General features: G+C 34.8%; 2 protein-coding genes, 4 long non-coding RNA genes and 1 pseudogene across 10 annotated transcripts; 2 read left to right on the top strand and 5 right to left on the bottom strand.

Annotated features, from left to right (window-relative positions):
* Positions 1–453: 453 nt before the first annotated feature.
* LOC124443280 lies at positions 454–3,770 on the top strand. The gene is made up of 8 exons (XR_006947579.1): positions 454–582; positions 974–1,081; positions 1,249–1,347; positions 2,197–2,246; positions 2,679–2,751; positions 3,094–3,145; positions 3,439–3,525; positions 3,690–3,770. It is a non-coding gene; the product is annotated as an uncharacterized LOC124443280 (long non-coding RNA).
* On the bottom strand, positions 2,399–3,761 carry LOC124443302. 2 transcript variants are annotated; one of them, XR_006947611.1, is made up of 4 exons: positions 3,660–3,761; positions 3,317–3,428; positions 3,080–3,253; positions 2,399–2,744 (listed from the first exon to the last, which is right to left on the bottom strand). It is a non-coding gene; the product is annotated as an uncharacterized LOC124443302 (long non-coding RNA). The 2 variants fall into 2 exon arrangements; XR_006947612.1 differs by having other exon boundaries at positions 3,131–3,253.
* A 416-nt stretch (positions 3,771–4,186) lies between the features above and the next one.
* Positions 4,187–7,691, top strand: LOC124443259 (pachytene checkpoint protein 2 homolog). Its single transcript, XM_046993793.1, has 7 exons — positions 4,187–4,514; positions 4,591–4,657; positions 4,997–5,037; positions 5,176–5,229; positions 7,002–7,071; positions 7,156–7,286; positions 7,652–7,691. The coding sequence occupies exons 1-6, from the start codon at positions 4,423–4,425 to the stop codon at positions 7,270–7,272; spliced, it is 441 nt and encodes a 146-aa protein (XP_046849749.1). The 5' UTR covers positions 4,187–4,422; the 3' UTR covers positions 7,273–7,286; positions 7,652–7,691.
* Positions 7,692–15,798: 8,107 nt separating this feature from the next.
* On the bottom strand, positions 15,799–16,399 carry LOC124443296. The gene is made up of 2 exons (XR_006947606.1): positions 15,949–16,399; positions 15,799–15,864 (listed from the first exon to the last, which is right to left on the bottom strand). It is a non-coding gene; the product is annotated as an uncharacterized LOC124443296 (long non-coding RNA).
* A 1,301-nt stretch (positions 16,400–17,700) lies between these two features.
* Positions 17,701–18,730, bottom strand: LOC124443270 (pachytene checkpoint protein 2 homolog). 2 transcript variants are annotated; one of them, XM_046993813.1, is made up of 4 exons: positions 18,490–18,730; positions 18,349–18,415; positions 17,971–18,011; positions 17,704–17,836 (listed from the first exon to the last, which is right to left on the bottom strand). In XM_046993813.1, exons 1-4 carry the CDS (start codon positions 18,579–18,581, stop codon positions 17,779–17,781), a joined length of 258 nt encoding a protein of 85 aa, XP_046849769.1. In that variant the 5' UTR covers positions 18,582–18,730; the 3' UTR covers positions 17,704–17,778. The 2 variants fall into 2 exon arrangements, 1 of the variants encoding a protein (XP_046849769.1); XR_006947570.1 differs by lacking the exon at positions 17,971–18,011 and having other exon boundaries at positions 17,701–17,836.
* A 481-nt stretch (positions 18,731–19,211) lies between these two features.
* LOC124441634 overlaps positions 19,212–23,622 on the bottom strand; it is a 31,285-nt pseudogene continuing 26,874 nt past the window's right edge.
* On the bottom strand, positions 21,269–22,637 carry LOC124443286. 3 transcript variants are annotated; one of them, XR_006947591.1, is made up of 4 exons: positions 22,422–22,637; positions 21,922–22,029; positions 21,659–21,800; positions 21,269–21,481 (listed from the first exon to the last, which is right to left on the bottom strand). It is a non-coding gene; the product is annotated as an uncharacterized LOC124443286 (long non-coding RNA). The 3 variants fall into 3 exon arrangements; XR_006947592.1 differs by having other exon boundaries at positions 21,269–21,588; positions 21,659–21,757; positions 22,422–22,636; XR_006947590.1 differs by having other exon boundaries at positions 21,659–21,757; positions 22,422–22,632.

Raw genomic sequence — 23,622 nt, 5'->3', positions numbered from 1 at the left:
ATTTCTTTTTCTCTTCAGAGTTTACACAGAAAGACATGGAAATCTTCTTTCGTTTTTCTCTTGTTCTTTTTGTGTTCTTCTTTCAGCTAATGCCTAACACATTTCCTTAAGCCTGTGTAATGGTGTAACTTCGCTCTTTTGAGTGGGTGGGAGGAGCTTTAGGAATAAATTTGCCCATAAAAAGCGTGGTGTTATTTTTATGTTGTTTCCTAAGCTGAAAGAAGTATAAAATATTGAAAAGAAGAATATGATTTTTGATGTTTTTTTCTGTAAACCCTCGAGAGAGTCATAAGCACGCTCGTTGCTTATGCTTGTGATTACGTAGACGTTAATGTTCCAACTTTTGCTTATTGTTTTTCTTTAACACTTTATTGACACTTGACACAACATTCAAAAATAGATATATTCTATTCAAACAGTTCATGAAAAAATTATTGCTTTGTTCAGACAGTTGGAATTGGCTGGATTTGAACAGGACGTTCTATACGAGAAGGGATTACGTTGGTTTTATTCAGTTATTTTGGGGATGATTGACGTATTATCAGTGTACCGTATGTCAAGAAGCATCCTATGGTGATACAGGTGAGCCATCACCCCTCAGATTAAGCTCTAGGATATGTTTGCTACAATGACGGAATCGTTGTAACAAAGTCTTCTGTTCTTACTTCATATGCTTCATCTTGTTTTATACAGTTTTCCAAAATGACTCAACTGTAAATATTGTAAAACAAGCACGATTAAAAAGCGTGTATATAAATTTGTAACAATTTAAGAATTGCCCAAGAATTTGTCCAAACAATTAATTTTTTGAGAAATATCCAGAAATTTCCTTCAAATAGGCCATTCTTTTCTGAGAAATTTTAGAAATAAGACCACATTTGACCATCGTTATCATGTTAACTACTTCATGTAAAAGTTATATATCGTCTTCCAAGAAAACAACATAACAATTTTTAATTTTAAACCTCACAAGCATTCGTTCTCCGCAAGAATATTTCTCTCCACATATCTGTTGTAAAAGAGTGAAAGACAAATAATATTTTAAAGAACATATAAAGTTTTTTTTGAAAGCTGAAACAAGGTAATAGATATATATGTTATTGTTATGCCTGAGTCTGACTTTGAGTTTCATAGCGGGAAATTGAAACGATATTTATTTTTTATTTCTACGTAGCAAAGATATTTAAGTTTTTTTCCCTACACAGCCAATATTGTGAATAATCTTTTGTATAACATCTCTAACTAAAGCAATATCGTTAAAATGGATAAAGTTCAAGAACTTTCTGAAGCACTGCCTTTACCAAGTCAGCCATTCTTAAACGTCGAAGTAAATGAATGCAAAGAAAGGTTAGTTCATAATATGAACAAAGGACTGTATGCAGAAGGATATTGAATTGCATTTCATGTAATAATCTAGTTGAGTGAGTCTGTGTTAGTGAAACCATGCTACAGGTGAAACTAGGTAATGAACAAATCATGTTTTTGTTTTGTAAAGAAACTTGAATAATTTTAATATGTTACTAGATTGACGTCACTGGTCATATGTTGTGCTTCAACAGACTCACTTCTTCAAATACCACTGTGCTGTCAAAACGTGAACAAAACCATTTATTCAATTTAATAATAAGCATTAACATCTTAATAGTATTTACCACTTTATTTTAGCACTATCCCAGAGTATAGAATTATAAAGCTTGTCAAAGACTTTCTTATCAACATGAAAACAATTCATGGCGACTCATGTTTCGTAGAATTTGTTGATCCTTTTTAATGGAACATGTCAAGAGCATAACTATTGTGTATGACACAGATAATTTTTCAACATATGGCAAGGTTATTGACCCTATGATCAGACAATATTTACTCGCATGTGTGAGAGTAGGTTGTTCACACCCCTGGTATGTCACACATCCCTTTTTGTTGAACCCCCACGGAAAAGAAAATGCAAGAACTCCTAGAGGATTGACTTAGTTTGATAATGAAGATTTACATGAAGTACATATTTCTGTCAAACCTTCATAATTCTTTTAACAGATAATTGATTTGAAAAAAGTTATGCTAAAGTATCATATCTATCAACTTCATGATGGGGGGCATGGATATGAAGAACTTGAAGAACTCCATCTTTTTAAAATCACTCCCAAACAATGACATTTTCAAAGTATATATTAGTCACGTGTTTGAATCATATTTTAGAGGCGTGGATTTCAACATCATCTCGTGAAATAAAGTTACCTTATTACATGGTAAGTTAGTTTCCTTGGTAACCAGACGTGAGTCCTTGCGTCATCGTCCGTCACGTGTATCTTTTTACGAATCAAATTAGATTCTATTTTTGCGTGTGTTGACTTTGTAACAACTCTCATCTTAACGGAGTAATCTCTTATCACTCATAACATTCAAGATTGAAAAATCACATATCAAAGTATTGATAAGAATAAGTTAGCTACAATCAGATAGAATGAAACGCGAGAGACGTGATGGTGTTTTAACGAGCCAACTATTAAATGACGTCAAGGCTACCATGTTTGTGTACCGCTGTGACGTCACTTGAAAACAAACAACGAAGCCAATCAAACACCAGCATTTACCACTCATAGTACATCATGTTTGTCTTCACGTGATCTACTGCAAATATCCAGAAGAATGAGTTGAGCTTTTCTTTAAAACTTTCACAGAGCCAACCGGTACTGGTGAAACATCCTTATGCAAGGCGCTTGCTCAAAAATTATCCATACGACTTTCTAAAAGGTAAAAACACTACATTTTATTTTGATGTTACGTAAATCGCAATCCATTACTATCCATGTGTGTACTGCAACTAATATTGCCACGTAATTTTATTGTTATGTCGTGAATTATAAATACAAAGTATAATCCGAAAAAGGACATGTTGTAAACTCAACATCAAATTTAGAAAACAAGACGATTAAAAATGTAAATATTACACTTTCAATTGTTTTGCTTTGTAACTTTATTTAAGTTTACAAGATGTTCTTTTGGCATTATCTTTACTTTGTTTTAATGAAATTGTCGTCTACCTAAGGATTATGAACTATAAATTAAAGTGTGTTTCTACTTTTGAATCCTTAGATTTAACTATGGCCAGCTTATTGAAATAAACATTCACAGTTTATTTTCCGAGGTAGGCATCATTTTGAATAGCTCAAAGCAACATCACCGAGTGCGAAAATCCTCTGGAACCAAAAATTACATTGCCATAAATTTTCCGTGAAACCTTTGTCGTCACCCCCTGTCAATATAAAATGCACGGCTCACATCAAAATATCAGTTCAGAAAACTGACATTTATATACCTGGGATTGAGATGTCGTTGAAGTTAATAAATCTAGTTCCGTATCACAAAATGATCATATCCAATTAAAAATAGCATCTGTAATTTAAAATGTACATTGACATTATCTTTCCCTACAAACAGAGTGGAAAGTTAATGATGAAAATGTTTCAGAAAATTCAAGAGTTTATTGACGACAAATAAGCTTTAGTTTGCGTTCTTATCGACGAGGTAAACTTTGCTTAAACATTTCTTTCTTAATGCTCATGGTCAGATAGATGAGAAATCATTTACTATTTGTGTTTCTTGTTTCACAAAATACCCGAAGCACATGTACGCTTGTCGGTAATGTTTAAGGAAAATACCTTTGCTATCCATATCTTTTACTTCTGAAGGTTGAAAGTTTAACATCGGCAAGAAAATCTGCGTTGAACGGACAAGAACCTTCAGATGCCATTCGTGTTGTGAATGCATTTTCACTCAAATTGACCATATAAAACTGTAAATGCAAAATATAAGCAGAATATGCATTTCGGCGAACATTGCGTTCTCATGGATTTTTTAGTGAACTAAGAGATTGTATTCGGTTATATGAACGGCGAGGCCAGCCGGCAGGGTTGTTGCGTTATGTATTATTTAATAAAATAGAGACTTTGTAGAAAATAGTTCTAAAGATAGCAAATACCATAGTAAATGGTAAAAGTAATATAATAAGTTGATAGTTCTTACAAGAACTGTTGTAAGTAAAGAGCACTAACCCAATAGTTCTAAATTAAACGACACGATGCATTTCGGCAGACTACTCCTCAGGTGTCAACGTCTGCTGAATGAAAATTTACAATCTACCGATATTTATAATGCCAAGACAACAGTCTTTATCAACTTATTATATTGCATTTACCATTCACTATGGTATTTGCTATCTTTAGAACTATGTATTATTTCTTTCTCTACAATGTTGTCGCTTTTACAGGGAGTAAAAGCACGAAAATATTTATATGACATGAACAAACTTGCTTGATGACAACTTTGCTCAGTCAAATACTTATTATCTATCAATTACGTATTTACAGAAGTCTTGATTTGAACTACATTTATGCGTTTATTTGCTAAACCTAGTCTTCCCCAATGTTGTTTTCTTCTTATTTCAGACATCCTAATGTAATTATATTGACAACATCGAACATAACTAGAGCCATAGACGTTGCGTTCGTGGACAGATTGAAAAATATGTTTGTGACTCGAAAGTTTTTTAATTCACTTTCTCATCTAACTTCGCTATTTGTTCGCCCACAGAGCCGACATCAAACAGTATATTGGTCCGCCATCAGCCAAAGCTATTTACAAAATTTACCATTTGTTTGTATGTAACTTATGTCTTCTTGTGCACGTGATCAACGAAATGGCTGCCGGTCAATTATGTTTTCTGGCCAAAAGGAACGCCGAAATGGCTTACCGCAACCTATCATCATATACAATATAAAACAACAATTTGCCTCGTGAAGTATATCCCCTCTTCTCAGTACTTTGTACCTTTACGTCTACTGCTTTATTTCCATACCACAATATAGTCGTTTGTGCAAGTTATACAAACATGTTGCTTAAATAGAGAGGTGTGCAGCTATATAGAAATTGATTGCAAACGATTGCATTGTAGATAATTTTTTAATAATCAAAATTAATGTTCACCGTTTCATCACAGACCAGTATCATATCACCAGCCACTCAAATTTTGGATTTAAGGTACAACTGAAAAATACACGAAATTTTATTTTGACGAAAATTGACGGTGTTTGTTAGAAATTTTTTTGTTCACTTCTATGTTGATGACATGGTTTTCTTTTCCGATGTACAACTTTTTTTCCCTATTTTCCATTGTAGCTTTGTCGACAACGATGTAACACACTGTAGTCTTGAATTAAAGAAGATAGCCGAGTAAGTGAAGTAGATGTTTGTAGATGTAGATCGTCGAGGTTAGTGGTGTCCTGCGAAGGACTGTTGATGTTGATGTTGACTGACTTCTTAACAACCTTAGCGGTAGTCATCTTTAGAGTCAGCATCAACAACAACAGTTCTTTTCAGGACTTTACTAACCTGGACGATCTACATCTACAAACATGTAACGATACTCCCATGTTCAAACCTTTCACTTTAAAGTAAAGTGATGTCACAGAGTAAAATAAACATTTCTTGTCTTAGTTTATGGTAAATATTATGTCACCCAGTCTTCATGTTTTCAAGTTAGTATTCTTCTCGTTTTACAAAGAAAACGAAACTACGCCCGGGGGATTTTCAGAAGTTGTCTGAACCTTGGCAGTATGTTCTAGTTTCTTTTATGAGAAGAATTCTTGTAAAGAAAAAAGACAAATTTTGAAAGGAAAAAACCCCGTTTTCGGTCCATGCTTCCCGATACCTTCTTAAGCGTAAGGCACTAAAACGCGGCATGTTAACGTTTCGGTAGCAGATTTCGGCCCCTCCACGCTATCCTACTTGGGAGATGCAATAGCAAGCTTCCGCCCATCAGACCCGAGATCACCTGCGATAGGCTTTGCTCGGGGTACGCAGGGAGAGTGCGGTCGCCACCGAAGTGTGGACCCCTAAGCCACTGCATACTATATCGCACCCAGCTTCCACTGCTAGTTGACATCTACTATATGAAGCTATAGATTTATATTTATATATACAAAAATTTAGAGGCTTACGAAATTTGTGGTATTATTAAAGTCACAACTGCGCATGCCCAGATAATTTCTTTGATAATTTGCGATTAAGTGGGATAATTGCCACAGATGTAGTGCAAGTACATCTAGTTAGTCGTTGCCATGACTATAAACAATTAGTCGAGTGGGCTGCGAATGCTCGAGCGCATGCGCAGATGATTTCTCCATTAAATTGTTACTAAACATGCTATTTACTTCAAAATCGGGGCTAGTAGATGCAATTGGTCGTCGCCATGACCATGAACATTGGCAGCCAATCAATTTAACTGCGCATGCTCAGTTGATATCTTTAATAGTTTGTTAATAAGCAAGTTATATACTCCCTAATTGATGCTAGTAAATGTAGTTGGTCGTTTCCATGACTATCAACTCGGACAATTGGTCAAGTGGACGTTGCATGCTTGAGCGTGCTGCGCATGCCCAAGCGTACTGCGCATGCTCAGATGATCTTCTTATATTTTTGTGACCAAGCGATTAATTACTCAGTAAGTGATGAAAATAGGTCCAGCTTGTTGTTGCCATCACTATGAATATGAAAAATTTGTTAAATGACTAAATTTCTCATTATGATTGAAATTTATGATTTCCCAATATCGGACCAAGTGAACCACAGAAGGATTCAAGCTTGTTCTGTTTGTCATTGCTATGATTGTAAACTCGAACAGTTTGTTGAGTTGTTTGTGCATGTTCAGATGAGTTCTCAAATAATTTAGGACTGAGGTTTAAAATATACCGTCTTAATACTTGCAACATAAATAAAATTTAACTTTGTATTACATCTACATTTAAGGCGTAAAGATGTTTTTTCTTTGTTATCGTAGTCAGTAGTTATCAAGTAATGGACCACTCTCAAATAATCACGAATATTGGTTGACTTTTGGTTAGGTTTCTTTGGGAGGCCCTTCTCCTTTTGAACTTGCAAGGAGCAGTCAAGCGTCTCACTGTGATAAACCTACGAAGTATTCTTTCTCTCATTTTCTTGTTTAGAAAAAGTTATCAACTAAGTGGTCGAACTCTTCGTAAACTACCATTCCTTGCACATGCGCTGTATTCGAAAGTAAGTAATACGAATTAAAGCCTTCACCCGTGTTCTTTGTTGTACATGCATGTACTTATATTGTCCCTCAAACCTACGTAATAGGCACAAACGATAACCTCAGAAGAGTTTTTGAATAATCTTTCAATGATTGTTGACAAGCAGTTCAAAGAAAAAGAGAATCTTTGCTCAGTTGGTGAAGAAAAAAGCGTGCAAGCGTGATCTTTTTAACGATTGTATACTTTTTATACATTCATAGAAATCTTTTGGATATGCTTTGTTGAAGATTAAGATTTTTTTATTTCTCAATTTAAGTCAATTTGGTAAGATAGATCACAAAGTTTGCTAATTTATATTGGTACTTTGAGACTCCTTACATGACGTTTCCCCAACACACCCGAGGTCAAAGGCAGCAATGTGTATAGTTCGTTATTGAGGATAATGTGTAGATTATTTTAAATAGGGAAGGATATTTATACGATATAGTTAATTGCAACTGTTTAATTTCAACGTATGTTTACATTAAATTACATCCTTAAGCCAACTTTACTAATATTGATCGCTATTTTCATGTTATACATCTATAATCATCTTGTTAAAGATTTGAAGCTCTGCTACGATAATACAGGTTTGTACTGCTATCTCATCTTTGTTTGTTGCCTATCTGATAGCATGTCAACCCGGGGACCAGATTTTTATCGAGATTTATATGACATTAGAGATTGTCGTACGTCAGTCTAATATCTTGAGCATGAACGATATGTTGTTGAAAGATAAGTTTACATATACTCTAGCGTAGTGTCTTCATCAGGAGTGATCGAATGTTGAAACTTGAGTCGCAATATGCTCCAGTCTTATGATTTGTCAGGAGTGATCTTTTATTGAAAGTTTCGCTAATGTTATTTAACCATGTTATCTAAAAACTTTATCCTCCATATGCATGTGAAACATGTTTTTACAAATGCATGTGAAACTCGTCAACACTTTGTTACGGCATTCGTAATATCCGTGACAACGTTAAAATGTTTTTATTTTCTCTACAACTTTATACTTGCATATTGCATGTCATATACAAGCTTTCCTTTGATTTGACGGGAAATGGTTTTTATTCACTCTTACATCTTCTGCCTTTATAATTAGTCGATCTGTATTTCTAAACTAATATTTACAAATGCCCCAAGAGAATCTTTTTATTTTATTGGCTCTCTTCTACAAATACAATACCATGTCCGACTATTTGATTGCACGAATTTTTTAATTTGATCACGTTTTTTTGACACGTGTGTTTACCATGGGAAAGATGGATTGCTTAAATGTACCTAGTTGTTTAGACTACTTGGATCCATAGTTATCCTGTAATGTATACTCTTGTGAAACACCAATGAGCATACGTAGTGTGTCTTCTATAACCTCTATTCTTGTTCTCCACTTCATCATCTATCCATATTTGTTCTTTTTTAGTTCTCAGCTCAACACAACCCTTGTCTGAAGTTCCTAAAACCTTGATCTACCCAAGAAAGATCTCTGGTGGTAACATGTTAGGTATGGCTAGTGGTTGGTCATCGTCATTGAGCCTTGTGACACCAGTTCAGTATACGTTAATTGTCCTGAAGACGTTGAGGAGGTTGCTAGTAAAGCGTCGCCTAAACCAGAAGTTAGTTTTCATGGTATGCTAACGGATTACGCAAACGTTGTTAGGAATAAGTTCACATAAAATGGTTATGGTCTCGTTCCATCGTGTTCTGAGAAGGTTTCATGTTCATCCTGTATCTTTCACCAATGTTACAAATACTTAGTTTTTTTATGCTTTTTGAAATTGTCGTTTTTATGACTATTATTTTAGAGCATAGACATTGAAAAATCTTGTGGTAGTACAGATATTTTCAACATTTTTTTGTTGAAAAATTCTCTAGTTTCAATTCTTCGAAATTTCTCATCTTAATTTTCACCTTTACTTTAGAATCCTTTCGATACGAGAAATCGTCGGGATTTGACGTACTTTATACGATATATTGAATTTAAGTTTAGTAGCGTTAATAACTCCCATCTGTTCATCGTAACTTTGCTATAATTCTATGGATAAATTATGTTTTTATATATAATAGATTATTGATGATCCTACTTCACCTGAAGGTGTTCAGCAAGAACGACGTATGAAGTTACTGTCGTTAATTAATAATATAGCCATTGATAAAGGGTTGGATGGTCGAAATTATTAATGTCATTGTTGTTTCAGACCAATTGGAATGAGTATGATCAATGAATTCTCGACTTGTTATTTGCTAATAACTCAAATATATTTATTTTCAAATTTCTTAGCTTAATAAATGTTATCTTTGTAGAAACTATTATAACAAAGTACATAATCCCTTTTTTCCGTGAAGCCCATGGATGCGTTCGTTCATGATGAAAGAGTCATATTGTATTAGGAGGCTCTCGTTCATCACGTCAGAGTTATGAGAAAAATACGTTGTAAAAAGTACTAAGTAAAAAACATACAAACATGCTTAGTGTTTGTTTAAGTTATAGTTCAAAAAGGCAGAAGTTGTTTGAACCTTTGAAGTATCCTTGGACGCTCTAGTTTTTTTTTATGTGAAGAGTTCTTGTAAAGAAAGATAAATTTTGAAAACCAAAGAATCCCGTTTTCGGTCCATGCCTCCCGATACCCCGAGATAGTTGATCACTAGAGCGTCGCATGTTAACTAAGGGAACCACATAATCCTTGTTTGTTTTCCATGAAACATATGAATGGTTTGCAATCAAAGAAATCATCTGGGCATGCGCAGTAACGATGACAATCATCCCAACACTTTCGTACGCCTTTAAATTTTGGTATATATATATAAAGCTAAAACTTCATATAGTAGATGTCAACTAGCAGTGGAAGCTGGGTGCGATATAGTATGCAGTGGCTTAGGGGCCCTCACTTCGGTGGCGACCGCACTCTCCCTGCGTACCCTGAGCAAAGCCTATCGCAGGTGATCTCAGGGTCTGATTTGCGGAAGCTTGCTATTGGCATTTCCCAAGTAGGATAGCGTGGAGGGGCCGAAATCTCCTACCGAAAAAATGCGGCGTTCTAGTGCCTTGCGCTTAAGAAGGTATCGGGAAGCATGGACCGAAAACGGGGTTTTTTGCTTTCGAATTTTATCTTTTTGTTTTCTTCTCATAAATCAAACCAAGCAATGTTTCAATTAACTTCTTATGACCCTGTCTTTTTTCTGACACTTATAATTAAAGACAACCTTAAACATGTTTTACAAGAATTTTATCGGTTTATATCTTTCTGATTTAACTCTCCCATTTACTGTTTCTCATGTATCACGAGCAACAAATTCATATGTTTCATGGAAAACAAACAAGGATTATGTGGTTCCCTTAGTTAACATGCGACGCTCTAGTGATCAACTATCTCGGGGTATCGGGAGGCATGGACCGAAAACGGGATTCTTTGGTTTTCAAAATTTGTCTTTCTTTACGAGAACTCTTCACATAAAAAAAACTAGAGCGTCCAAGGATACTTCAAAGGTTCAAACAACTTCTGCCTTTTTGAACTATAACTTAAACAAACACTAAGCATGTTTATATGTTTTTTACTTAGTACTTTTTACAACGTATTTTTCTCATAACTCTCACGTGATGAACGAGAGCCTCCTTATACAATATGACTCTTTCATCATGAACGAACGCATCCATGGGCTTCACGGAAAAAAGGGATTATGTACTTTGTTATAATAGTTTCTACAAAGATAACATTTATTAAGCTAAGAAATTTGAAAATAAATATATTTGAGTTATTAGGAAATAACAAGTCGAGAATTCATTGATCATACTCATTCCAATTGGTCTGAAACAACCATGACATTAATAATTTCGACCATCCAACCCTTTGTCAAGGGCTATATTATTAATTAACGACAGTAACTTCATACGTCGTTCTTGCTGAACACCTTTAGGTGAAGTAGGATCATCAATAATCTGTTATATACAAAAACATAATTTATCCATAGAATCATAGCAAAGTTACGATGGACAGATGAGAGTTATTAACGCTATAAAACTTAAATTCAATATATCGTATAAAGTACCTCAAATCCCGACGATTTCTCGTATCGAAAGGATTCTAAAGTAAAGGTGAAAATTAAGATGAGAAATTTCGAAGAATTGAAACTAGAGAATTTTTCAACAAAAAAATGTTGAAAATATCTGTACTACCACAAGATTTTTCAATGTCTATGCTCTAAAATAATAGTCATAAAACGACAATTTCAAAAAGCATAAAAAAACTAAGTATTTGTAACATTGGTGAAAGATACAGGATGAACATGAAACCTTCTCAGAATACGATGGAACGAGACCATAACCATTTTATGTGAACTTATTCCTAACAACGTTTGCGTAATCCGTTAGCATACCATGAAAACTAACTTCTGGTTTAGGCGACGCTTTACTAGCAACCTCCTCAACGTCTTCAGGACAATTAACGTATACTGAACTGGTGTCACAAGGCTCAATGACGATGACCAACCACTAGCCATACCTAACATGTTACCACCAGAGATCTTTCTTGGGTAGATCAAGGTTTTAGGAACTTCAGACAAGGGTTGTGTTGAGCTGAGAACTAAAAAAGAACAAATATGGATAGATGATGAAGTGGAGAACAAGAATAGAGGTTATAGAAGACACACTACGTATGCTCATTGGTGTTTCACAAGAGTATACATTACAGGATAACTATGGATTCAAGTAGTCTAAACAACTAGGTACATTTAAGCAATCCATCTTTCCCATGGTAAACACACGTGTCAAAAATACGTGATTAAATTAAAAAATTCGTGCAATCAAATAGTCGGACATGGTATTGTATTTGTAGAAGAGAGCCAATAAAATAAAAAGATTCTCTTGGGGCATTTGTAAATATTAGTTTAGAAATACAGATCGACTAATTATAAAGGCAGAAGATGTAAGAGTGAATAAAAACCATTTCCCGTCAAATCAAAGGAAAGCTTGGATATGACATGCAATATGCAAGTATAAAGTTGTAGAGAAAAATAAAAAACATTTTTAACGTTGTCACGGATATTACGAGTGCCGTAACAAAGTGTTGACGAGTTTCACATGCATTTGTCAAAACAAGCTTAAGTAGACAAAGAGCATGCCAAAAATATATGATGGAAAGCTTGCTCAGCGCATCTACAAGCACCAACTTCAGAGCTCGCTCTGTCACAAATTAATTGAGAATCTGAGCATGCGTTGTCAACTCCACAAACTCTCCAAGCTCATGGTAACGACCAACTGGATGTACTAGTACCGATTTTGGAGTAATTAGCTCGCTCAGTCACACGTTTTAAGACAAATCATCTGCGCATGCGCAGTCTCACTGAGCATGCGCAGTCAAATTGACCAGCTACCCGAGTTCATGGTCATGGCAACGACCAACTGCATCTACTAGCACCAATTTTGAAGTAAATAGCATGCTTAGTAACATTTTAATAGAGAAATCGTCTGCGCATGCGCAGTCCACTCGAGTAATTGTTCATAGTCATGACAACGACCAACTATATGTACTTGCACTACATTTGTGTCATTTAACTCACTTAGTCGCAAATTATCAAAGAAATCATCTGGGCATGCGCAGTAACGATAACAATCATCCCACAACTTTCGTACGCCTTTAAATTTTGGTATATATATATAAAGCTAAAACTTCATATAGTAGATGTCAACTAGCAGTGGAAGCTGGGTGCGATATAGTATGAGTGGCTTAGGGGCCCTCACTTCGGTGGCGACCGCACTCTCCTTGCGTACCCTGAGCAAAGCCTATCGCAGGTGATCTCAGGGTCTGATGGCGGAAGCTTGCTATTGGCATTTCCCAAGTAGGATAGCGTGGAGGGGCCGAAATCTCCTACCGAAACGTTAACATGCGGCGTTCTAGTGCCTTGCGCTTAAGAAGGTATCGGGAAGCATGGACCGAAAACGGGTTTTGCTTTCGAATTTTATCTTTTGTTTTCTTCTCATAAAACAAACCAAGCAATGTTTCAATTAACTTCTAATGACCCTGTCTTTTTCTGGCACTTATAATTAAAGACAACCTTAAACATGTTTTATACCAATTTTATCGGTTTATATCTTTCTGATTTAACTCTCCCACTTACTGTTTCTCATGTATCACGAGCAAACCATCCATATGTTTCATGGAAAACAAACAAGGATTATGTGGTTCCCTTAGTTAACAAGCGACGCTCTAGTGATCAACTATCTATGGGTATCGGGAGGCATGGACCGAAAACGGGATTCTTTGGTTTTCAAAATTTATCTTTTTCTTTACAAGAATTCTTCTCATAAAAAAAACTAGAACGTCCAAGGATACTTCAAAGTTCAAACAACTTCTGCCTTTTGAACTATAACTTAAACAAACACTAAGCATGTTTATACGTTTTTACTTATTACCTTTACAACGTATTTTTCTCATAACTCTCTCGTCATGAACGAGAGCCTCCTTATAAAATATGACTCTTTCATCATGAACGAACGCATCCATGGGCTTCACGGAAAAAAAGGGATTATGTACTTTGTTATAATAGTTTCTACAAAGATAACATTTATTAAGCTAAGAAATTTGAAAATAAATATATTTGAGTTACTAGCAAATAACAAGTCGAGAATTCATTGATCATACTCATTCCAATTGGTCTGGAAAAACCATGACATTAATAATCTTGACCATCCAACCCTTTATCAAGGGCTACATTATTAATTAATGACAGTAACTTCATACGTCGTTCTTGCTGAACACCTTCAGGTGAAGTAGGATCATCAATAATCTGTTATATATAAAAACATAATTTATCCATAGAATTATAGAAGAGTTACGATGGACAGATGAGAGTTATTAACGCTATAAAACTTAAATTCAATATATCGTATAAAGTACCTCAAATCCCGACGATTTCTCGTATCGAAAGGATTCTAAAGTAAAGGTGAAAATTAAGATGAGAAATTTCGAAGAATTGAAACTAGAGAATTTTTCAACAAAAAAATGTTGAAAATATCTGTACTACCACAAGATTTTTCAATGTCTATGCTCTAAAATAATAGTCATAAAACGACAATTTCAAAAGCATAAAAACTAAGTATTTGTAACATTGGTGAAAGATACAGGATGAACATGAAACCTTCTCAGAATACGATGGAACGAGACCATAACCATTTTATGTGAACTTATTCCTAACAACGTTTGCGTAATCCGTTAGCATACCATGAAAACTAACTTCTGGTTTAGGCGACGCTTTACTAGCAACCTCCTCAACGTCTTCAGGACAATTAACGTATACTGAACTGGTGTCACAAGGCTCAATGACGATGACCAACCACTAGCCATACCTAACATGTTACCACCAGAGATCTTTCTTGGGTAGATCAAGGTTTTAGGAACTTCAGACAAGGGTTGTGTTGAGCTGAGAACTAAAAAAGAACAAATATGGATAGATGATGAAGTGGAGAACAAGAATAGAGGTTATAGAAGACACACTACGTATGCTCATTGGTGTTTCACAAGAGTATACATTACAGGATAACTATGGATCCAAGTAGTCTAAACAACTAGGTACATTTAAGCAATCCATCTTTCCCATGGTAAACACACGTGTCAAAAAAACGTGATCAAATTAAAAAATTCGTGCAATCAAATAGTCGGACATGGTATTGTATTTGTAGAAGAGAGCCAATAAAATAAAAAGATTCTCTTGGGGCATTTGTAAATATTAGTTTAGAAATACAGATCGACTAATTATAAAGGCAGAATATGTAATAGTGAATAAAAACCATTTCCCGTCAAATCAAAGGAAAGCTTGGATATGACATGCAATATGCTGGTATAAAGTTGTAGAGAAAAATAAAAAACATTTTTAACGTTGTCACGGATATTACGAATGCCGTAACAAAGTGTTGACGAGTTTCACATGCATTTGTAAAAACATGTTTCACATGCATATGGAGGATAAAGTTTTAGATAACATGGTTAAATAACATTAGCGAAACTTTCAATAAAAGATCACTCCTGACAAATCATAAGACTGGAGCATATTGTGACTCAAGTTTCAACATTCGATCACTCCTGATGAAGACACTACGCTAGAGTATATGTAAACTTATCTTTCAACAACATATCGTTCATGCTCAAGATATTAGACTGACGTACGACAATCTCTAATGTCATATAAATCTCGATAAAAAATCTGGTCCCCGGAGTTGACATGCTATCAGATAGGCAACAAACAAAGATGAGATAGCAGTACAAACCTGTATTATCGTAGCAGAGCTTCAAATCTTTAACAAGATGATTATAGATGTATAACATGAAAATAGCGATCAATATTAGTAAAGTTGGCTTAAGGATGTAATTTAATGTAAACATACGTTGAAATTAAACAGTTACAATTAACTATATCGTATAAATATCCTTCCCTATTTAAAATAATCTACACATTATCCTCAATAACGAACTATACACATTGCTGCATTTGACCTCGGTGTGTTGGGAAACGTCATGTAAGGAGTCTCAAAGTACCAATATAAATTAGCAAACTTTGTGATCTATCTTACCAAATTGACTTAAATTGAGAAATAAAAAATCTTAATCTTCAACAAAGCATATCCAAAAGATTTCTATGAATGTATAAAAGTATACAATCGTTAAAAGATCACGCTTGCACGCTTTTTCTTCACCAACTGAGCAAAGATTCTCTTTTCTTTGAACTGCTTGTCAACAATCATTGAAAGATTATTCAAAAACTCTTCTGAGGTTATCGTTTGTGCCTATTACGTAGGTTTGAGGGACAATATAAGTACATGCATGTACAACAAAGAACACGGGTGAAGGCTTTAATTCGTATTACTTACTTTCGAATACAGCGCATGTGCAAGGAATGGTAGTTTACGAAGAGTTCGACCACTTAGTTGATAACTTTTCTAAACAAGAAAATGAGAGAAAGAATACTTCGTAGGTTTATCACAGTGAGACGCTTGACTGCTCCTTGCAAGTTCAAAAGGAGAAGGGCCTCCCAAAGAAACCTAACCAAAAGTCAACCAATATTCGTGATTATTTGAGAGTGGTCCATTACTTGATAACTACTGACTACGATAACAAAGAAAAAACATCTTTACGCCTTAAATGTAGATGTAATACAAAGTTAAATTTTATTTATGTTGCAAGTATTAAGACGGTATATTTTAAACCTCAGTCCTAAATTATTTGAGAACTCATCTGAACATGCACAAACAACTCAACAAACTGTTCGAGTTTACAATCATGGCAATGACAAACAGAACAAGCTTGCATCCTTCTGTGGTTCACTTGGTCCATATTGGGAAATCATAAATTTCAATCATAATGAGAAATTTAGTCATTTAACAAATTTTTCATATTCATAGTGATGGCAACAACAAGCTGGACCTATTTTCATCACTTACTGAGTAATTAATCGCTTGGTCACAAAAATATAAGAAGATCATCTGAGCATGCGCAGTACGCTTGGGCATGCGCAGCACGCTCAAGCATGCAAAGTCCACTTGACCAATTGTCCGAGTTGATAGTCATGGAAACGACCAACTACATTTACTAGCATCAATTAGGAGTATATAACTTGCTTATTAACAAACTATTAAAGATATCAACTGAGCATGCGCAGTTAAATTGATTGGCTGCCAATGTTCATGGTCATGGCGACGACCAATTGCATCTACTAGCCCCGATTTTGAAGTAAATAGCATGTTTAGTAACAATTTAATGGAGAAATCATCTGCGCATGCGCTCGAGCATTCGCAGCCCACTCGACTAATTGTTTATAGTCATGGCAACGACTAACTAGATGTACTTGCACTACATCTGTGGCAATTATCCCACTTAATCGCAAATTATCAAAGAAATTATCTGGGCATGCGCAGTTGTGACTTTAATAATACCACAAATTTCGTAAGCCTCTAAATTTTGTATATATAAATATAAATCTATAGCTTCATATAGTAGATGTCAACTAGCAGTGGAAGCTGGGTGCGATATAGTATGCAGTGGCTTAGGGTCCACACTTCGGTGGCGACCGCACTCTCCTGCGTACCCCGAGCAAAGCCTATCGCAGGTGATCTCGGGTCTGATGGGCGGAAGCTTGCTATTGCATCTCCCAAGTAGGATAGCGTGGAGGGGCCGAAATCTGCTACCGAAACGTTAACATGCCGCGTTTTAGTGCCTTACGCTTAAGAAGGTATCGGGAAGCATGGACCGAAAACGGGTTTTTCCTTTCAAAATTTGTCTTTTTTCTTTACAAGAATTCTTCTCATAAAAGAAACTAGAACATACTGCCAGGGTTCAGACAACTTCTGAAAATCCCCCGGGCGTAGTTTCGTTTTCTTTGTAAAACGAGAAGAATACTAACTTGAAAACATGAAGACTGGGTGACATAATATTTACCATAAACTAAGACAAGAAATGTTTATTTTACTCTGTGACATCACTTTACTTTAAAGTGAAAGGTTTGAACATGGGAGTATCGTTACATGTTTGTAGATGTAGATCGTCCAGGTTAGTAAAGTCCTGAAAAGAACTGTTGTTGTTGATGCTGACTCTAAAGATGACTACCGCTAAGGTTGTTAAGAAGTCAGTCAACATCAACATCAACAGTCCTTCGCAGGACACCACTAACCTCGACGATCTACATCTACAAACATCTACTTCACTTACTCGGCTATCTTCTTTAATTCAAGACTACAGTGTGTTACATCGTTGTCGACAAAGCTACAATGGAAAATAGGAAAAAAGTTGTACATCGGAAAAGAAAACCATGTCATCAACATAGAAGTGAACAAAAATTTCTAACAAACACCGTCAATTTTCGTCAAAATAAAATTTCGTGTATTTTTCAGTTGTACCTTAAATCCAAAATTTGAGTGGCTGGTGATATGATACTGGTCTGTGATGAAACGGTGAACATTAATTTTGATTATTAAAAATTATCTACAATGCAATCGTTTGCAATCAATTTCTATATAGCTGCACACCTCTCTATTTAAGCAACATGTTTGTATAACTTGCACAAACGACTATATTGTGGTATGGAAATAAAGCAGTAGACGTAAAGGTACAAAGTACTGAGAAGAGGGATATACTTCACGAGGCAAATTGTTGTTTTATATTGTATATGATGATAGGTTGCGGTAAGCCATTTCGGCGTTCCCTTTGGCCAGAAAACATAATTGACCGGCAGCCATTTCGTTGATCACGTGCACAAGAAGACATAAGTTACATACAAACAAATGGTAAATTTTGTAAATAGCTTTGGCTGATGGCGGACCAATATACTGTTTGATGTCGGCTCTGTGGGCGAACAAATAGCGAAGTTAGATGAGAAAGTGAATTAAAAACTTTCGAGTCACAAACATATTTTCAACCTGTCCACGAACGCAACGTCTATGGCTCTAGTTATGTTCGATGTTGTCAATATAATTACATTAGGATGTCTGAAATAAGAAGAAAACAACATTGGGGAAGACTAGGTTTAGCAAATAAACGCATAAATGTAGTTCAAATCAAGACTTCTGTAAATACGTAATTGATAGATAATAAGTATTTGACTGAGCAAAGTTGTCATCAAGCAAGTTTGTTCATGTCATATAAATATTTTCGTGCTTTTACTCCTGTAAAAGCGACAACATTGTAGAGAAAGAAATAATACATAGTTCTAAAGATAGCAAATACCATAGTGAATGGTAAATGTAATATAATAAGTTGATAAAGACTGTTGTCTTGGCATTATAAATATCGGTAGATTGTAAATTTTCATTCAGCAGACGTTGACACCTGAGGAGTAGTCTGCCGAAATGCATCGTGTCGTTTAATTTAGAACTATTGGGTTAGTGCTCTTTACTTACAACAGTTCTTGTAAGAACTATCAACTTATTATATTACTTTTACCATTTACTATGGTATTTGCTATCTTTAGAACTATTTTCTACAAAGTCTCTATTTTATTAAATAATACATAACGCAACAACCCTGCCGGCTGGCCTCGCCGTTCATATAACCGAATACAATCTCTTAGTTCACTAAAAAATCCATGAGAACGCAATGTTCGCCGAAATGCATATTCTGCTTATATTTTGCATTTACAGTTTTATATGGTCAATTTGAGGAGAAATGCATTCACAACACGAATGGCATCTGAAGGTTCTTGTCCGTTCAACGCAGATTTTCTTGCCGATGTTAAACTTTCAACCTTCAGAAGTAAAAGATATGGATAGCAAAGGTATTTTCCTTAAACATTACCGACAAGCGTACATGTGCTTCGGGTATTTTGTGAAACAAGAAACACAAATAGTAAATGATTTCTCATCTATCTGACCATGAGCATTAAGAAAGAAATGTTTAAGCAAAGTTTACCTCGTCGATAAGAACGCAAACTAAAGTTTATTTGTCGTCAATAAACTCTTGAATTTTCTGAAACATTTTCATCATTAACTTTCCACTCTGTTTGTAGGGAAAGATAATGTCAATGTACATTTTAAATTACAGATGCTATTTTTAATTGGATATGATCATTTTGTGATACGGAACTAGATTTATTAACTTCAACGACATCTCAATCCCAGGTATATAAATGTCAGTTTTCTGAACTGATATTTTGATGTGACCGTGCATTTTATATTGACAGGGGGTGACGACAAAGGTTTCACGGAAAATTTATGGCAATGTAATTTTTGGTTCCAGAGGATTTTCGCACTCGGTGATGTTGCTTTGAGCTATTCAAAATGATGCCTACCTCGGAAAATAAACTGTGAATGTTTATTTCAATAAGCTGGCCATAGTTAAATCTAAGGATTCAAAAGTAGAAACACACTTTAATTTATAGTTCATAATCCTTAGGTAGACGACAATTTCATTAAAACAAAGTAAAGATAATGCCAAAAGAACATCTTGTAAACTTAAATAAAGTTACAAAGCAAAACAATTGAAAGTGTAATATTTACATTTTAATCGTCTTGTTTTCTAAATTTGATGTTGAGTTTACAACATGTCCTTTTTCGGATTATACTTTGTATTTATAATTCACGACATAACAATAAAATTACGTGGCAATATTAGTTGCAGTACACACATGGATAGTAATGGATTGCGATTTACGTAACATCAAAATAAAATGTAGTGTTTTTACCTTTTAGAAAGTCGTATGGATAATTTTGAGCAAGCGCCTTGCATAAGGATGTTTCACCAGTACCGGTTGGCTCTGTGAAAGTTTTAAAGAAAAGCTCAACTCATTCTTCTGGATATTTGCAGTAGATCACGTGAAGACAAACATGATGTACTATGAGTGGTAAATGCTGGTGTTTGATTGGCTTCGTTGTTTGTTTTCGAGTGACGTCACAGCGGTACACAAACATGGTAGCCTTGACGTCATTTAATAGTTGGCTCGTTAAAACACCATCACGTCTCTCGCGTTTCATTCTATCTGATTGTAGCTAACTTATTCTTATCAATACTTTGATATGTGATTTTTCAATCTTGAATGTTATGAGTGATAAGAGATTTACTCCGTTAAGATGAGAGTTGTTACAAAGTCAACACACGCAAAAATAGAATCTAATTTGATTCGTAAAAAGATACACGTGACGGACGATGACGCAAGGACTCACGTCTGGTTACCAAGGAAACTAACTTACCATGTAATAAGGTAACTTTATTTCACGAGATGATGTTGAAATCCACGCCTCTAAAATATGATTCAAACACGTGACTAATATATACTTTGAAAATGTCATTGTTTGGGAGTGATTTTAAAAAGATGGAGTTCTTCAAGTTCTTCATATCCATGCCCCCCATCATGAAATTGATAGACATGATACTTTAGCATAACTTTTTTCAAATCAATTATCTGTTAAAAGAATTATGAAGGTTTGACAGAAATATGTACTTCATGTAAATCTTCATTATCAAACTAAGTCAATCCTCTAGGAGTTCTTGCATTTTCTTTTCCGTGGGGGTTCAACAAAAAGGGATGTGTGACATACCAGGGGGGTGTGAACAACCTACTCTCACACATGCGAAAGTAAATATTGTCTGATCATAGGGTCAATAACCTTGCCATATGTTGAAAAATTATCTGTGTCATACACAATAGTTATGCTCTTGACATGTTCCATTAAAAAAGGATCAACAAATTCTACGAAACATGAGTCGCCATGAATTGTTTTCATGTTGATAAGAAAGTCTTTGACAAGCTTTATAATTCTATACTCTGGGATAGTGCTAAAATAAAGTGGTAAATACTATTAAGATGTTAATGCTTATTATTAAATTGAATAAATGGTTTTGTTCACGTTTTGACAGCACAGTGGTATTTGAAGAAGTGAGTCTGTTGAAGCACAACATATGACCAGTGACGTCAATCTAGTAACATATTAAAATTATTCAAGTTTCTTTACAAAACAAAAACATGATTTGTTCATTACCTAGTTTCACCTGTAGCATGGTTTCACTAACACAGACTCACTCAACTAGATTATTACATGAAATGCAATTCAATATCCTTCTGCATACAGTCCTTTGTTCATATTATGAACTAACCTTTCTTTGCATTCATTTACTTCGACGTTTAAGAATGGCTGACTTGGTAAAGGCAGTGCTTCAGAAAGTTCTTGAACTTTATCCATTTTAACGATATTGCTTTAGTTAGAGATGTTATACAAAAGATTATTCACAATATTGGCTGTGTAGGAAAAAACTTAAATATCTTTGCTATGTAGAAATAAAAATAAATATCGTTTCAATTTCCCGCTATGAAACTCAAAGTCAGACTCAGGCATAACAATAACATATATATCTATTACCTTGTTTCAGCTTTCAAAAAAAACTTTATATGTTCTTTAAAATATTATTTGTCTTTCACTCTTTTACAACAGATATGTGGAGAGAAATATTCTTGCGGAGAACGAATGCTTGTGAGGTTTAAAATTAAAAATTGTTATGTTGTTTTCTTGGAAGACGATATATAACTTTTACATGAAGTAGTTAACATGATAACGATGGTCAAATGTGGTCTTATTTCTAAGGAAATTTCTCAGAAAAGAATGGCCTATTTGAAGGAAATTTCTGGAAATTTCTCAAAAAATTAATTGTTTGGACAAATTCTTGGGCAATTCTTAAATTTTACAAATTTATATACACGCTTTTAATCGTGCTTGTTTTACAATATTTACAGTTGAGTCATTTTGGAAAACTGTATAAAACAAGATGAAGCATATGAAGTAAGAACAGAAGACTTTGTTACAACGATTCCGTCATTGTAGCAAACATATCCTAGAGCTTAATCTGAGGGGTGATGGCTCACCTGTATCACCATAGGATGCTTCTTGACATACGGTACACTGATAATACGTCAATCATCCCCAAAATAACTGAATAAAACCAACGTAATCCCTTCTCGTATAGAACGTCCTGTTCAAATCCAGCCAATCCAACTGTCTGAACAAAGCAATAATTTTTTTCATGAACTGTTTGAATAGAATATATCTATTTTTGAATGTTGTGTCAAGTGTCAATAAAGTGTTAAAAACAATAAGCAAAAGTTGGAACATTAACATCTACGTAATCACAAGCATAAGCAGCGAGCGTGCTTATGACTCTCTCGAGGGTTTACAGAAAAAAACATCAAAAATCATATTCTTCTTTTCAATATTTTATACTTCTTTCAGCTTAGGAAACAACATAAAAATAACACCACGCTTTTTATGGGCAAATTTATTCCTAAAGCTCCTCCCACCCACTCAAAAGAGCGAAGTTACACCATTACACAGGCTTAAGGAAATGTGTTAGGCATTAGCTGAAAGAAGAACACAAAAGAACAAGAGAAAACGAAAGAAGATTTCCATGTCTTTCTGTGTAAACTCTGAAGAGAAAAAGAAATAAAGTTTTATCGTTTATGCTTATTCTATTCGTGTGTACCATGCATTCAATTTTGTTTTCTCGCGAGACCTAAAAGACCAGGAAAACGGAAATTCTTTTGAATATTGTTTCGTTTATGCTCATGTTCATTCTAATCCTTCATTTATTCTGTCTTGTTTCACAATTAATAATCACTTTTGCTTGTGCTGTAAGACTAGTATGACCAAAGACAGCACCAAAAGCACCTTCTCGTGCAGTAATATAAGAGTGCTTCTTGCGCTCATATCTTGTGTAAAATTAAAACAAAATCTAATTTACATTAAATCAATCATCATGGTTGAAAAGAGAAATTGCAATACGCTGGCAGAGTATTGCAAAATCTTTAAACTCAACATCTATGCGAAATGATTATCACGAGCCAGTCAGACTAGCCGTCTACTTTGAATATTTAATGGTTTATTTGTGCCTATGATTGCACTGTTATAATATTGAGGGATGTTATAACAGTGTCTACAAAGCAATAAAAAATTTAACTTCCGGTGATGTTCTAATGTTTGGTAAATGATTTAGCCAAAATAGCTATTTTGCATGATTGTATAGAACTATTGCAATCATAAAGATAATTCCTCGGGAGAGGAAACTGTTTC

The sequence above is a fragment of the Xenia sp. Carnegie-2017 genome, unplaced genomic scaffold (assembly GCF_021976095.1).
Source record: "Xenia sp. Carnegie-2017 unplaced genomic scaffold, XeniaSp_v1 HiC_scaffold_20, whole genome shotgun sequence".
Lineage (NCBI taxonomy): Eukaryota > Metazoa > Cnidaria > Anthozoa > Malacalcyonacea > Xeniidae > Xenia > Xenia sp. Carnegie-2017.
This window is presented reverse-complemented; position numbering and strand designations above follow the sequence as displayed.

What these genes read in the sequence shown, in the direction of transcription:
- LOC124443270 (XM_046993813.1), bottom strand. Translation starts at nt 18,581, where the DNA reads ATGTTGTTTTCTTCTTATTTCAGACATCCTAATGTAATTATATTGACA. An exon ending in GACGTTGCGTTCGTGGACAG is followed by an intron (nt 18,416 to 18,489) that starts GTTGAAAATATG and finishes GTTCGCCCACAG; the next exon opens with AGCCGACATCAAACAGTATA. An exon ending in ACAAAATTTACCATTTGTTT is followed by an intron (nt 18,012 to 18,348) that starts GTATGTAACTTA and finishes GTTTCATCACAG; the next exon opens with ACCAGTATCATATCACCAGC.
- LOC124443259 (XM_046993793.1), top strand. Translation starts at nt 4,423, where the DNA reads ATGTTGTTTTCTTCTTATTTCAGACATCCTAATGTAATTATATTGACA. An exon ending in GACGTTGCGTTCGTGGACAG is followed by an intron (nt 4,515 to 4,590) that starts ATTGAAAAATAT and finishes GTTCGCCCACAG; the next exon opens with AGCCGACATCAAACAGTATA. An exon ending in GAATTAAAGAAGATAGCCGA is followed by an intron (nt 5,230 to 7,001) that starts GTAAGTGAAGTA and finishes TTTCTTGTTTAG; the next exon opens with AAAAAGTTATCAACTAAGTG.